The sequence below is a fragment of the Alligator mississippiensis genome, chromosome 2, assembly GCF_030867095.1.
Source record: "Alligator mississippiensis isolate rAllMis1 chromosome 2, rAllMis1, whole genome shotgun sequence".
NCBI lineage: Eukaryota > Metazoa > Chordata > Crocodylia > Alligatoridae > Alligator > Alligator mississippiensis.
The window spans coordinates 253,002,816-253,018,729 of record NC_081825.1 but is presented as its reverse complement, the minus strand read 5'-3'; the positions used below and the strand labels follow the sequence as shown (position 1 = coordinate 253,018,729).

At 45.4% G+C, this 15,914-nt stretch overlaps 1 protein-coding gene across 3 annotated transcripts in view; it reads right to left on the bottom strand.

The window, feature by feature from the left end:
• Positions 1 to 11,141: 11,141 nt before the first annotated feature.
• SCFD1 (sec1 family domain containing 1) overlaps positions 11,142 to 15,914 on the bottom strand; it is a 122,133-nt gene continuing 117,360 nt past the window's right edge. For 2 of the 3 annotated variants that reach the window (XM_019488789.2, XM_019488790.2), the window contains exons 24-25: positions 11,761 to 11,829; positions 11,142 to 11,377 (exon numbers count right to left, since the gene is read on the bottom strand). In XM_019488789.2, the coding sequence (XP_019344334.1) occupies positions 11,354 to 11,377; positions 11,761 to 11,829 (93 nt within the window). In that variant the 3' untranslated portion in view covers positions 11,142 to 11,353. The other variant, XM_059723016.1, reaches the window with a different exon arrangement.

Below are 15,914 nucleotides of genomic sequence, written 5' to 3'. Positions count from 1 at the left end.
CCCGGGGGTTACAAGAAACAATGGCCACAAGCTAGCAGAGAGCAGATTTAGACTGGACATTAGGAGGAACTTCTTCACAGTTTGAGTGGCCAAGGTCTGGAACGGGCTCCCAAGGGAGGTGGTGCTCTCCCCTACCCTGGGGGTCTTCAAGAGGAGGTTAGATAACCATCTAGCTGGGGTCATCTAGACCCAGCACTCTTTCCTGCCTACGCAGGGGGTCGGACTTGATGATCTATTGAGGTCCCTTCTGACCCTAACGTCTATGAACCTATGTTGTGGGGGAGGGAGGGCTCCTTGCACACAGCAGCCACCACCGCCACCCACCACCCTGCGTTGCTGCTCACTGCCCTATGCTGCTGCGCCCCACTTTTGCATGGCTGGTTGCACGTGTGGCTCTGCTGGCTGCTGACAGGCCTTGTGCCTGGCCAATCGTGTGCTGCTGGACAGCAGCCCATGGAACTGCTGGCTGGGCAGTGCCTGTGCGGCCCGCAGAGGGGCACCACTGCTCTCACCCGCCCCTGCTCCTGGGAGGTGGTGGTGTGGGATAGTGGGTGGCGGCATGGGGTGGTGGAGGCAGCCTCATGCAAGCTCCCCTGCCCGTTTGTCCTCAGAGGGGTGCTGCTACTGTCACCCCCCTGCCCTGCTCTGTCCCCACCCACACATACCTTTCCAAGTTCCCCTAGGGGTATGCATACCCCCAGTTGACAACCCCTGGATTAGATACATTTGGAAATAATGGAAGGACTCCTCAGGAGTTTGACAGAGGCAGGGAAGGCCTCAGCTGGTTCCATCTAGAATTTCAAACTTACTGCAGCTAAACTATTTAACAGTTCACAATTTCAGATGTAATCAAAGCCGGTCATATTAAATATGGAGAGACTGTGAAAACTCCCCTATGAGCTCTAACATCTCAGGATCATTCAGTAGGACACACTATTTACCCGGTAATGTAAGTGACCATACAAACTAACACACTTTCCTAAGAGTACATTTGAATGAAGCAAGAACGGACCTGAAAGTTTTGTATTATGCAAGATGTCTCACAAAACAGCCTGTTTTTTTCAGGGTAAAAAATGGAACCATAGTTGATCAGACGTGTATAAGAACTAAAGGAAATGTTGCAAAATCTCTACTGTATTTCCAATGTCTGAAATTATGGGACAGGGAGTTCACTGCTGTTAAAACAGCTTTTATATAACATTGTGAAAGTCAGAGAGAAGTTTCACCTTCTTACTGGGCTTTCCTTAATTTGGAGCTATTTAGAGATTCGTCAGTAAAAAAAAATCTCACATTAAACCCCTCTTCTCCTGAATGACTGAATCAAGACCACTTGGAAAGAATTATGATGAAGATTGAGAGTCATGATGATGATTATTTCATGCCGAAAAACTTCAGAATAAGAGATTAACCATTCTCCATTCCTTCCTAGAACTGCTATTCCCAAATACCTGGAACAGGCTTCCACTATAGTTTCAAACCACACTGAAAATTTTAGGAGTCATTTGAGAAACGTATTCAAAATTCCCACTTCAGAAAAGTCCTGAAATAATGTTTATTTCAAATTGATTTCTGATGATTCAGTTCTGGCTTTGTCTTCAACTGCTGGGGTCCTAGTTTAATTTCATTATCAGTAGAAGGTAAATATAAGTATTTTGTGGTATCTGTTCATTTTTTCAAAGAGTACAAGCCTCCATGAAGTCTTTAATACACTTTTCAATCAACAAAAGAAACAAATTACAGCTAAAGCATGAATCTTCTAATCCAGATCCAATGAATTCAAAAGTTTAATATAATTTCTATTGATCACATATCAGCATGCTTTAGTCTACAAAACTTATGGAAGCTAACGGCACCACATTAGTAAACTTAAATAAAAACTGGGTCATAAGAAGAAAACAGGAGTACAATTAAAATTAACCATGGGTAGGATGAGCCCAGGGACCTAAGAATATAAGACTGCTGTACTGAGTCAAACTACAGATCCATCTAGCTTGGTATTCTGTATCCCACAATGGTAAAGAGGAGATGCTAAGGGGAAGAGTTCTTAAGCAGGGCCAGTCCAGAAAGATCAGTCTCCTACTCCTCATCCCTTTCAGCTTTTAGAGATCCCAGAATTCCTAATTTAGAGTTGTATTCCTATCATGTTTCATACCCATTGATGGATCTATCCTGCATTAATTTGTCTAACCCTCTTTTGACTATTGCAACATTTGAAAAAAAAAAGCGGTGGGGGGGGGCGGGGAGGCTTCTGTAGTATGCATTAATCTTAAAAGGTCTTGGCAACTCATTCAAGTGAATGGATAAATTTTGACCTTTTATTAGTGTCCTAGGATGGTACAGTGTGTGCTAGTAAGTGCAAAGGAGAATTAGTCTTCACTTTTCAGATCTCCATTGCTTATTTGTGGGTTTTGGGTTTTTTTTTTAAATAACAGTTACCAATATCTGTCTTATCTTCAGGTGAATATTTTATAGTAGAGACAAACATTTTGAAAGACCCTCCGTTTTTCCAACAAAAAAGGAAATAAATGATCATTCAGTTGCAAGCTCTGAATTAACATCTGGATTACAATATATCAGCAGCATAGTAAGTAAAGTCTATTTCCTTTGCTTTTAAATAAGTGCAATTTCCAAACACACACACACACTGTATATATACATAGCATTCTACTATGCCCTTGGGAAGGACCAGATGTTTGTATTTTTCACAGAGACATAATTAGTAGATCACAGATCTCCTCTAAAGAGAAGAGAAAATAAAATCTGAAACAGAATGTGGGTCTGCTCTGTACTTTCCTTAAGAGATCAGGTAGATCCCAATTGGGGATCTTTGTTATATCAAGTTCACCAGCCCTACCTGACCACAGATCCTGACTTGTTAATATGCCATAGGCTGGAGCTGTCCTTCAGCACCTCTCCTCCCCACTGCAACTCAGTAACCTTTGGGGGAAGTGGCAAGTCAGAAAAAAAGTAATGCTGTGCTATAACACTCTCTTTTAAAATATCTCTCTCATGGAACTTCCTTTATGATCCTATATGGTGCAAGATAAAGCAATGGCAACCACATCCAATGTGCTAAAGAGAAAGCTAATCAGCAATGCTCTGATATGGAGTCCCAGAAGGTACTTAGCATCAGTCAGTATAATTAGTAACACCAGAAATACTGGAACTACTTGATTTAAAGACTCTGGGCAGGATCCATACACATCTCTCTCTGGCCCAGATCTGTCTTTCAAACAAAAAGGGCTCCAAGTCTGCAACTGAGGGCAAAGTGATTGGATGAAAACGACTGTCCCTGCCAAAGGGTTTGTGTTTGCTTTTAATCTCATGTGTCTTGGAATAAGAGGAGAAAATCATGTGAGATAGTTTCATCGCTTCTCCCATCTCTTTTGCTCCAATAATCTATTTGAGCCACCTAATCAAGGTGTGTCATATTTTAGTGGTGGCAGAAAACATGGGGAATATTGCATAATATTCCACAAAGACGTATCAGAGAAATTGTTTTGATGCCAAAATTAAATCTAGGTCTTTTCATATATCTAAAATTAAAAAAAATGAAACTGCATGTATATTTTTGTGGGAGATTATAAATACAATTTATTTACAAAACATTGACATATATTTACTAATATGTACTAGTGAAATAAGAAGTACACAAAGTGGATTATACATTTTACTTCAAATACCTTGAGAATTGCAACTTAGTTTAGTGTATTTAGCCACTAGACCAATACCTGAAAACATAAACACTCTTGTTTTTTATACTTTAAAAACCGGGAGAGAAAAAAAGAAAGTGTCTGTGTAGCAAGTGAAGGACACAACTAAGAATCTCATATAATAGATTTCTGCTAGATCCAGGCAACAACCAAAAAATAAATCAGAGAATAAATGGTATTAGAGCAGGGGTGTGGAAAATACGGCCCGCGAGGCCATTCTATCCAGCCCACGGGGCCCCTAAAAAATTTAGAAAATTAATATTTATCTGCCCTTGGTTTCTGTCAAAAATGACAGGAGCTAGGGGCAGTAGGACCCAGGGGAAGCCCGGTGAGCTCCCGCAACAGCAGGGCCCACCTGGCCCGGCCAGCCGGAACCCCAGAAGGGGCTTCTGGCCTGGGACCATGCGGCTGCCCTGATGTGGGAAGCTCAGGTAAGGGCGGGGTGGGGGGGGGCAGGACGCCAGGCAGGGAAGGAGCCTGGGGAAAAGCAGCTTGGGAAAAAGCTGAGCACAGGGAAAAGCACCCCAGCCTGTCTCGTGGCTGGCACTCCCTGCTGCAGGCACTCGCAGACCACATGGGGTTGTCCTGAGCAGGCACAGGCAGCCCCAGGCGGCCTGTGAGTGGCTGTAGCACAGGCCGCCAGCCACAGGGCAGGTGAGGGGTCACTTTTCCCACACCCAGCACCAGCTTGTAATCCGGCCCTGCTGCCAGCCTGGGCCCTGTGCTGGCTCTAGGCTCGCCCATCTGGGCTGTGCATGGTGGCAGCAGCTGCAGCCCCCCTGGCTTGCCGTGCCGGGCAGGGTTTGCTACTGCTGCCCACCTGGAGCTTGCACACTGGGCAGCACAGAGGCGGCGGTGGCAAACACTGCCCGGCATGGCAAGCGGAGGGGCCACAGCTGCTGCTGCTATGGCACAGCCCCAACGGGTGAGCCTGGAGCTGCACAGGGCCCAGGCTGGCTGCGTGGGCTGGGGGTCACTGGGAGTGAGTGGGCATGGGAGCATGGGGCCCACACCAGTGTCCCAGGGCCAGCGCTGGCGGGGCCCAGAGCAGGGTGGCAGGAGTATGGGGTCCTGGTCGGCAGGGGCTCTATGGAGCTGGACCAGCTCCCCCCTCTCCCTGCTGGTGCAGCCCAGCCCAGCTCCACAGACCCCTGCCAGCCTGTGCTCTGCTCTGGGGGCACCGGTGCTGGCCCTGGGACATTGGTTCCAAGACATTGGGACATGGGTCCCAAGATGGTGACCAGGGGGCGGGGCACCTGTCCAGGGGCAGGGTTACCCACGCGGCCCTCAACAGCTTGCCAAAACTGGGTAAGTGGCCCTCCGCCCAAAATAATTGCCTGCCCTTATATTAGGGCAATGGGTATTAGAACAAAGACTTTAGAAACTTGTCATGTAAGATAAGATGGGTTAATGGGTGCATCACCAGATAACCCAGTTTCCTGAGTGGGCCTATATTCTCAGGTCTGGCCACTGGCCAGGTGGGTAACCTTAGTTAAGTCACTTCACTTATTTGTGCCTGTTTCTACATCTGTAAAATGAGAATAATGCTTCTGTCCATTTTGTAGAGCACCCAAGATCCTCTGATGAGCAGTACTAAATACTGATAACTAAACTCCTTTATAATTACACATATAGTCCTAATTATTATCACATGGGAATGTTATTGCTGATGAGAGGCCTAGTGGAGAATAACCAGGCTCCTTATGTTATGTAGAAGAGGGACAGGAATGGTAAGAAATGGTTAATTTGGTCTAGGCAGTCTAGAAAACAAACATCACATGGAACTTTACCTCATGCTGAATGGAATGATGTTGGAACAGGTCTCCTCACAATGACTCGGTGAACAAATGTGGTTTTTATTATAGCATTAAGCAGGGGACCAGAACCAAAGTATTTTTGGTTCTATTGAACAGAATGGGGTTTAACTATTGGAAAAATAATAATTTGAGTGACAAAGAATGAATTTGGATCGTGGATAAGCAACTATTTGAACCTTCACCAAAGGAAAAAAAAAACAACTTTGGAGGCATTTGCAATAATGCTATCTCCTTTCATTGCAGATATGTGTCTGTGACTGGTTGGCTCACTCTTCTGGCTGGAACAATCTAACTGGGGATGGTCCTGTTTTAAGCTGGGGGTTGGATTAGATGACCTCCTTAGGTCCTTTCCTATGATTCTAATATAGGAGAGTATCTATAAGCTCTCCTATAAGCTGTTGGTAACAGTATCTATAAGCAACTCTTTCTATCTCTCATTGCAAGGAAGGCTGGGTCCATCATCTTGTCACACCCTGGTTCAAAACCATTAACATCCATTAACAGTGGGAAGCTATCAGTGCTCTGGACTCTAGTTTTTACAAAATGCAGAAGTACGCGTTCTTTGCAACATGGGCTATGATAAGCATGTCAACCTGTTCTTTGCTCATTATACTAGCTTCCCAAAGAATACGTTGTCAATTAAAGGTGTCAATCCTTTTTTCTCCCCCAAGACACTGAATGATCTGAACCCAAATACCTTCATATTGCCTAAGGCTCTGGAACAAAGACTGTACTCAAGAACTTTGCTCCTCAAGTTCTCTGAAGCTGACAGCATGAGGCTAAAGTTCAGTTGTGCAGGAAACAGCTAGCTCAGGAAGAGACCCAAGCTGCTGGTACAGACTCCCACAGGAAAAAAGAACCATCTTGAAACTCATTGCCCTTTTGTTCCAGAAGTACTTCTTTGGCCTTGGCTTCACTAATCTGCACTAACACACAGAAAGCAGAGTACATATATATATATATAATTTATTACCATGCAATAAGATGCCAAGCCCAGTTAGCCACAAAGATAGTGGAGACAAATGACCTAGAGTAGTGGAAGAACAGGTAAGGGATTACTTAGAGATACTAGATGTTTTTAAATCTGAGGATATTGAAGAGGGAATTGGCTGAAGTTATTTAAGCCATTGGCTACCCTTCTTGATAACTTTTGGAAATCAAGTGTGGTCCAGAATGATGGGAAGAGGGCAACTATATCTCCCATCTTTAAGAAATGAGGAATAACAGACTAGTCAGTGTAATCTTGATACCTGGAAAGATCATGGAGTATGTCCTTAAGGAATCTATTATGAAGCATCTGGAGGAAAATAAGATGATCAGCCACCGTGGATTCACCAACACAAGCCATACCTGACCCACTTGATTTCCCTCTACGATAAGAAGAAAAAATCTATGGATAGTTGGAGTGCAGTGAATGTGATGTACCTTGACTTTAGCAATGCTTTTGAAACTCACCCATGACATTCCCATTCATAAGGACACATGGATTAGATGAAAGTACTGAAAAGTGGATGCAAATCTGGTTGGATCATTGTGCTCAGTGACTTGTCATCAGTGGGCGCATCCACACATGCAAGCACGTGTGCTTGCAGCAGCTCAAATAGAAGCGGCGCAAATTTGAACCTGGGCTTTTTGCCTCAGCTCACATGCTTGGACATGCACTTTGTTGTGGAGCAAATTGTGCCACTTGGGACAAAATAACTCTGACTGGCTTGTCTCAAATCTGCAGCCAGGGAGAGCTAGAACCCGGGGCCAGGATCTGTGCTGTCCCCAGCAGTATAAAAAGCCACCCTGGCAAGTAGTTCAGGGCTACTAGCTCTCAGGAGCTTCTGGGGCCCAGCCAATTGGTACCTGGGGACACTACCCTTCAGCAGCTGGACTGCTGAAGCAGCCCTGAGAGTTCCCTACACCCTCTACCCACTTGAGGGGTCTGGCAGTGGGGGCTGCTGCCTGGCTGTGACGTGCTGTGCACCTGCCAGACCCAGATGGGGACTGCATAGCCAGTAGAGGCATCTGCCCCTTTGGCAGCCAGTGGGCTGTGGCTGCAGGGTTGGCTTCTGTGCAGCACTACTGCCACGTGTGCCCCCTGCCCGGCCATCTGGGCATCATACCGAAAGATGTTCTGGGTGTGGTGGCCTGCTTTGAACTGCTAAAGCCTGTCCTCCTGGCCCCAACTGGCCAGGAGGTCAGCCACAGCCAGCTGGGTCCAAGGTGCCAGCTCTGAGCAGGCAAGGTCCTAGCAAGAATTCTGGAGCTCCCTATTGGAAAACTGAAAAATCCCTGATAAAAAAAATCCCGAAGTCACTCTGTAAAATACCCCAAAACCCATGTTCCTCCACAAGTAAAACAAAAGACCACTACAAAGAGAGAGAGAGAGAGGGTCAGACAGACAGCGATCAGTTGGACAAAGTTTATTGATATATCTAGTGTTAAAGCATGTCTCTTATCATAATAATAAAGTGAACTCTAAATACATTTCATGAATTCATGAATATATATTTTGCTGCTCTCCCATGGGGGTGATGGCCCCCGCACAGGGATTATGGCCCCCCAACAGGGGGTTCAGTCCCCACACAAGGGCTACGGCTCCCCAACAGGGGCCAAATGGCCCCTGCAGGGGTTACCACCTCCCCTGCAAGGCCCACATGCCCCACCCCAGCCCCCCAATTGCTGCTCCACCTGGACCCATCCCTTGCCAGCTGCTACAGCCCCCCTCCCCAATGGCTGCTCCACCCAGCTCCACACCCCAACTTACACCCCCAGGCCCCCATGGCTACTACCCCCACAACCCCAGGCACTGTCACTTTAAAAAAACAACAACCCTCCCCAGAGAAATAATGGAAAAAAAAGCCTCTACTTACCTTAGAAGCAGGGGTGGGGGGGCTCCAGGGCCTCCTGGCAAAGCTGCCCCCTCCCCCCAGGCAGCACAGGGCAGTAGGGGACAGGAGGGCCCGGGCTGGGGCCGTCCCTCTGCTCAGCACTGTGCGGGAGGGGCCCCAGTAAGCCAGATGGCAATTGGAGCTGCTGGTAAGTGGTTTTTTTTTTAAACTATGGGGTGGGGGGCAGGGATTGGGGAGGCTTAGGGGGCTGGGACTGGGCTGGGCAGGGTTTGGGGGGGGCTGGCAAGGGGAGGGAAGTGATCGGGGCATCTGGGGGGCTGGCAGGGGGGAGGGGCTCGGCAGGGCAGGGGTCAGGGCCAGGCAGGGAAGTGATATGGGGGTTGGGGGGAAGGCAGGTGGAGGGGCCGGGCATGGAAGTGATGGGGGGGCCGGGGGGGGAGGGCTGGGCAGGGAGCAGGGGGGCTGGGGGAGCGGGCAGGGCTGGCGGGGGTCCCCCCCATAGTCCCCTCCCCCCATCTCCAGCCCCACCCGACCCCTTACTCATCAGCACTCGAGCCCTGGTGCTGAACATGCGGCCTGGCTGGCCATGCACCAGGGCGAGGGGCCAACTACAGAGACGCTCTGGCAGCCACAGCATCTCCCTGGAGGACCCAGCCTCTGGTTGCCTCAGGGCACAGTCTGGGACCATGCCCTGTCCTGCTTTTTTTAGTTTGGGATTTTTTAGACCCCTGGATATCCAGGGATCTAATTTTTCGTTTGCACATGTGCCTCTTGCCTCACCTCAAAGGGGTTTGAGGCAGGGCAAGAGGCACACGTGTGCTTGACTGGATGCGCCCAATGAGTCTATTTGAAAGGAGGTATCAACTGGGGTTCCCCAGGGGTCTGGTATTGTTTAACATCTTCATTAATGATTTGGATAGCAGGATTGAGTGGATGCTTAGTAAATTTGTGGATGACACTAACATGGATGATACAGACCCTCTGGAGGATAGCGTTGGGATCCAGAGTGATCTGGGTAGACTGAAAAATAGTCCAAAATTCAACAATTGCAAAGTCCTACACTTGGGATGGAATCACTGCATGTACAAATAACAGACTGGAGAATGATTGGCTATTGCTGAGGACTTGGAGGGGTTACAGTAGACCGTAAGTTGAGTATGAACCAACAGTATGCTCTTGTTGCTAAAGAAGCCAACAGCATACCAGGTTGTATCAACAAGTGTCATTTGCAAATAAAAGAAAGTAATTTTCCTACTCTATTCAGTACTGGTCAGGCCTCATCTGGAGCACCGTTTCCAGTTTTGGGCCCCACAGTCAAGAAAGATGTGGATAGATTGGAAAGAGACCAGTGGAGAGCAGTACAAATGATTAGTGGCCTGGGAAACATCACTTATAAGGACAGGGTAAAAGAAGTGGGATTGGTTATTCTGGAGAAGAGAAGACTAAGGGGGGAACTGACAAGTCTCTATCCTCTTTATATATACCCTTCAGGTATTTGGAGATAGGATTTTCTCTAAGCAAGGGCCTCAAACTGCAGCAGAGGAAATTTAGTTTGGAGATTAGATTACAAAGAATTTTCTCACTGTGAGAGGAGTTAAGCATTGAAGCAGGCTACCTAGAGAAATTGTGGAATCCCCATCCCTGGAGATTTTTAAGAACAGGTTAGAGTAGACACTTGGCTGGAATGATTTAATCGGGGATGATCCTGCCTTTAGCAGGGGGCTCTCTTGGATGATCTCATGAGGTCCCTATGATCTTACGTTATAGATGTTAGTTATATTGCCCAATGCACTACTGAGAGGAGCTCAGAAGACTGTGATGATGCTCAATGGAGTAGGTCAATTTTTTTAGTTGCATGGAACTTCTGTGAACATTTTGGGTTGGGGACAGGATTTCTTTTTGCAAGTTTCACATTGGAAAAGAAGGTGGTCTGAAGAATGCAAAGAATTGAGAAAGAGCTCTGAAGAATTCTCAGTATTAAAACAACGATTCAAGGAATCTAACAGTTCTTCAAATGTAAATATTTAGTGTGCATGTACACACATAGTGCACACATACACAGTAAAATACTGTTGTTGTCTTTTCCTCAAAGAATTTAATTTCAGGAAGTTAACTTCCCTTTTAGTATGCTGTGCTACTGAAGAAATATGGCCATAGAACATTTTTCTCTAGAGGACATGGCTATGGCTATGACCAGATGTTCATTTGTATTGCTACCAAGTGTCTGTCCACTGTACACTGCTACAAAAATACAGCGCTATAAGCATGTACTGACATTGCAGCCCTGCAGTTGGAGCACTATGAATCTGCCTCAAATGTCAGCTCTCTCACCAGAGGATAAGGGGCTGCTCCTTTAATACCCCCACTCTCACAGTAGAGAGGTTGTCTCCAGCACCTGTACGGGTGAGGGGGCATGCTGTCTTCACCTCTGTTACCCCCAAACAGGCCCTTGGGGGCTGGGGTTTACAGCCATGGTTTCAGTAGCAGTTTTACATCCCAGTTGCTGCCCCAGAACTGATTTGCTGTCCCACAACAGCAGCAGCAACCAAAAGTCCTGGTCCTGAAACAGTGACTATTAAAGACAGCCCTGCCTTCATGGTGGTGATGGCAGCTGTGCCCACTGGCACTGCTACTGCTGCAAAAGCACCAGCAGCAGTACCACAGCAGAACGGCTCTTGTGCATAAAACAATTACATGCTATTGTGACACAGCCTTTAGAAACTAATAATATAAAATGTATCAACCACAACAATGTATCAGCAGACAAAATACAAGTTTTACAGTTTATTTCTGAAAGGTTAGTCTGCAATTGGAATACACTGTATAGTAAGTACAGGTGATCTTTAAAAATAATCAAATTAATGGAACGGTTTAAGTTTTATAAACATGACAAGGTTATAGATATTGAAGATGCTATCTGTGGTCACGATTTTTCTTCTCACTGTCAAACAGAGATGATTTCAGGTAACAATGTTTTTCAGTCTTATTTTTGACCAAGTTGGGACAGCTAAATAGAGAGACAAACAAAATTAGGTTCCCAGTCTTATTCTGTCAGACTAATACATTTTAGTCCATGGAGCAAGCCTTTCTGCTTTGTCATAATATTTCGCTGCTGTTTATAAAAAAAAACATTCTCTTTAAGAGATCATGTTCGTACAATATCAAAATCCTTTCAGAAGCCATTTTTTTTCAATTTATTAGCAATTCTTTTCTTTTTAAATTTTACCAGTTCAGTTATGAATTAAATATATATTTGTATTTAACTATGTTTAAAATAATTCCAATTTTTACCAGTGAATCCAAGAAAGTTAATGGTGGCATGTTAAACAAATTCAAATTCAAGCACTAATAGTTTGAACCATACTAATGATATTATAAAGGGTAACTTACCTGTTTTATAAACTGTGTCGCATTAAAAAGTTCACTACAGCCATATAAAACATGTCTGCCTTGTCTGCCCTATGGAAGCAAAGATAGGGAAGAGATCAAATGTCAATAAAACATTTAAATAATTAGTTGCGTGAAGAACAACAACAGAGGTCATTTGAAAGAACTTATTCTTTTACTGTTAATCATTCATTGCTGGTCCAGACAAGAAAAGTAGACACCTTAATTGGAAAGAAACCATACTGATTAAATGGAAGACATGAGAAAATGAGGGGAGAGTCAGAAAGCAGTGACATGGCATTCTTTACATATTTAAATCTACTGTACAACATGTAACTGAAATTAGAGAAAAATCTATGGGATCAGTTTTTAAGGGGTGTAGTGGGAAACACACCTGCATATACAGGTTTCCTCGCATTATGCAATAGATGTGTTCCTGAAAAGCTGTGTATAACTCAAATGCACATAAAAGGAACCCTTTACAGGGTAACAAATAGGGATATGTTCCAAAACCTTGCCTGCATCAGCAACAGGTAAGTCTGCTGGGGCCAGGGTGGCACTGGATTCTTCCCAGCGGGGGCTGGGCTGTGCTTGGGGCAGACAGCTATGGGGAGGGACTATAGGGGGGCTGCAGCCACCTCAAAATTTGCCATAGCCCCCCAACCCTCCTCCCAGCACCACCACTGCCTACCCTGAGCATAGCACGGCCCAACCCCCCCACTGGAAAAAGCCTGGCCCCAGGGGCTGGGGTGAGTGGGGCCTTGATCTGCCCCCATGCTGGTGGTGAGGGAGGGAATGGTCTGGGGGTAGAGGTAGGCGCTGCACAGCTGGGGTGGGGCATGGGACGGGGGGTGCGGCTCCTGCTGCTACAGGCTGCTGCTGTGGGCTGCACTAGGTTTTTCCTGGCGGGGTGTTGGGGGCCATGCTGCACTCAGAGCAGGTAACAGCGGCGCTTGCGGGGTGGGGGGGGGGGCGTGTTAGGGGGCTATGGTGAATATTGGGGTGGCTGCAGCCCCCTCCTGGCACTGCTGCCACTTGCCCCAAGCGCAGTCTGGCACAGCCCCCAGTCCAGCCCACAGCGGCAGCCCCAGCCCCACTCCCTCCCTCACCACCGGTGGGGGTGCAGATCAAGGCCCCACTCACTCCAGTCCCTGCTCCTCATCACTGAGACCTCGATCTGCTCCCCTGCCAATGTGCCCTGTTCCCTTCCTCACCACTGGGACCTTGATCTGCTCCCCTGCCAATGGCCCTTTCCCCTCCCCCCAGACTTACCTGCTGCAGATCACATTAGAGTGAGTTTACCTTGCATATAACAAATTCTGGGTATAAAAAGGGTCATTGCATAAGAGCAAATTCGCATATACAGAACCTGCATAAAGCGAGGGAAACCTGTATTATGGTTGAACTTCACTAAAAAAAATAAAGCTTGAGTAGTTTTCTGCCTTAAGGTGATCTGATATTAAAGTACCACGATTTAATTCAGTGGGGGCTAACATTTTTGGAAGACATGCCAAAAATTAGCCCCACACCCAACCCAAATGCCACTCTGATCCCCTTTCTTGCCCAATCTGCTGCTCTGCTTTCTACCCTATCTGCTGTCTGTCCCCACCCCAATCTGCCACATGCCACACACAGAGCCACCCATAAAACTTGTGGCAAACATATTGCAGGTTGGCCACCTCTGATTTATCTGAGGATTTAAAACCCAGATTTATGACAATATCGAGGTAGCAAATACAGATTATAATTAAACATTTTGTGACACATGGCCCATCTATGCCACTGGAGTATAATATACCTTACAAACAAACATTTTCCTTATCCATTTCTACATAAATGAGAATAGATGATGCTAGGAATAGAGGAATGGAGTAATGGAACTTAAGTTGTAGCTACATTCCCCCCACACCATTCCCAGATCTGAGTCCCCCTTCAAACAGGGGACATCTTCCAGATGTCGAAGTGGAAGATCTTTCTTGTGGATAGGGCATGTTTCCATCTAAGAAACTGAATGAATGCCTGGATGCTGGCAATTTCTAATGGAAGAGTGGTGACTTTCGCAGTAGAAACTTAATGCCTATATGTTACCATACTTTACTTCATATAGATTATGGTAGACGTAGTTCCTTAGATAATGTCTGAGTTAATATATAAAAACAGATTGTCTTATTAAAATATAATCCAACTAAATCTACATAACTGAAACTTGGTGGATAGTTGTCTCACCAAGCAGTAAATTCACTGCAAAATGCAGTTTCAGCCATCCTGAAGCTGTTCTGCGTTGTGTGTATGTGTGTGTGTAATAATTATATACATATAATTAAACATTCATTGGAACAGCGTGGAAATCCAGAGATCCTGACACTCAAATAAGTATCCTAACACCACGTGCAATAGTTGCTTTCTCTCTTTTGCTTTGTCTCGATTAATATTCAAGTATTTGAAATTGAATACTTCAAGACTGGCTATCTTGATTCTAAGGCCTGCCTTACATCAGACAAAAGAAAGGGATGGTTAGTGAAAACCAGCTTTTAGGATAGAGTTGTTCCTCTCTCTGTGAATTATTTAAATATTCACTGAGACGGAGAGTATAGCATATGACTTGCTGGACAGCAGAATACTCTAGTTCCTGCTCTCATGAACATTAAATCATTTATACAAGGTGGAACAGCATCAACAGAAAGAACACAACTCACACCATAATACCTGAGAGCACTGATTCAAGTTAAACCCCACCCCTCCCTGAGGGTTGCTTGGATCCCCACCCCCAAGAGGCATCCCTGATGAGAGCCTGTAACCTTGGGCCCCAGAATGGAGGTGGGGGTCTTGAGCCTTCAACTGTAGCTGTGCAGAGGAGACTGGGGGAGAGCGCACTATTGCAAGAGGAGGTATCACTGTCAAGAACCAGAGTAATCCTTCCCTGGCTCTGCAACTGCTGCAGATTTATATAATGAGTGAGGATCCAACACCTTGTGTTTGGTGGCAACTGGAGGGCCAGGGGAGGGTTACCCTGGCTCTTGGCAGTGACACCTCTTACAGCAGCATCCTGTCCAGTTCCACTTCACAGAGCACTCTGCTCCCTGCCTCCATTCTGGTGGCTCCTTTACCGAGTGCCCAGGGCTTGTGTGCCACACACTGCAGCTGCTACACCAATTGTGGCATATGTACTGGCCACCCCTTCCCTGTAGGATACTTCACAGTGAAGTGATTGCATTATAGGGTTTTACTAGCAGCTAAGGGCAGCTGCTAGGACATGGGATGTAGGGGGATCAAATTCCCTCTGGTAGAGCAGGGAACTGAAAATTCAAGACACTCACATATTGGGCAAGTGCTCTGACCCCTGAGCTTTGAGTGGAGCTGAGATGACTACACCATTACTCCCTTTGGCAGCTTTGTGAATCTTTGGGGTGTTTTTTTCCCTTTGCTTTTCTTATAACTGCCTGAAAAAGAAACAATCAATGTCAAGCAAAATTAAAGCTTTAATTTTTTTGTTTAATTGAAAAAACACAAAATCACTGTTAAATTTAATTCAGTGCAAACCTGATTTTTTCTTGGCAGTCAAACAAAAGTAAAATCTCCCCAATTAATCCCCAAGGGATAACTGTAATGCTGATTTCATATTTTCATTTTTTAATGGCACCAATTCAATACTATCCCACACTGCATTGTGAACCTAATTACATATTTTGGTATATTTTAGTGTCTGCCTACAAAATGTTTAAGGGTTATTAAGCCTTAAGGGACAAGAAGGAAGAAATGTGTATTTTTATAATACACAATGGCACTTTAATGCACAACAGATATTGAAACAAAAAATCATAAAAGTATTTGTGGCATTCCTGTAACGGCAGGAGTAATTACTAGAAAATAGTCATTTTCAGAGAAACCAAACACAATGTATTTTTAAAGGAAAAACAATATAAAACAGGTAATGGTTTAGATGTGTCCCTTAAGCTTTTTAAAGGTCTGCTTACTTTGGACACCTCGCATAAGCCATTTGAAACTACAGGAGTTATTCTAGAGTAATCTGAAAATTTAAATCCCGTCAAAGTTCTCCATTTCCAATTCTACCCACATTTTTGTCAAGCTGTGATGCACGTGGGCAGAATTATATTGTGACTGTAAAAACTTAGAATTTTGTCAGATCTTTAAAATAT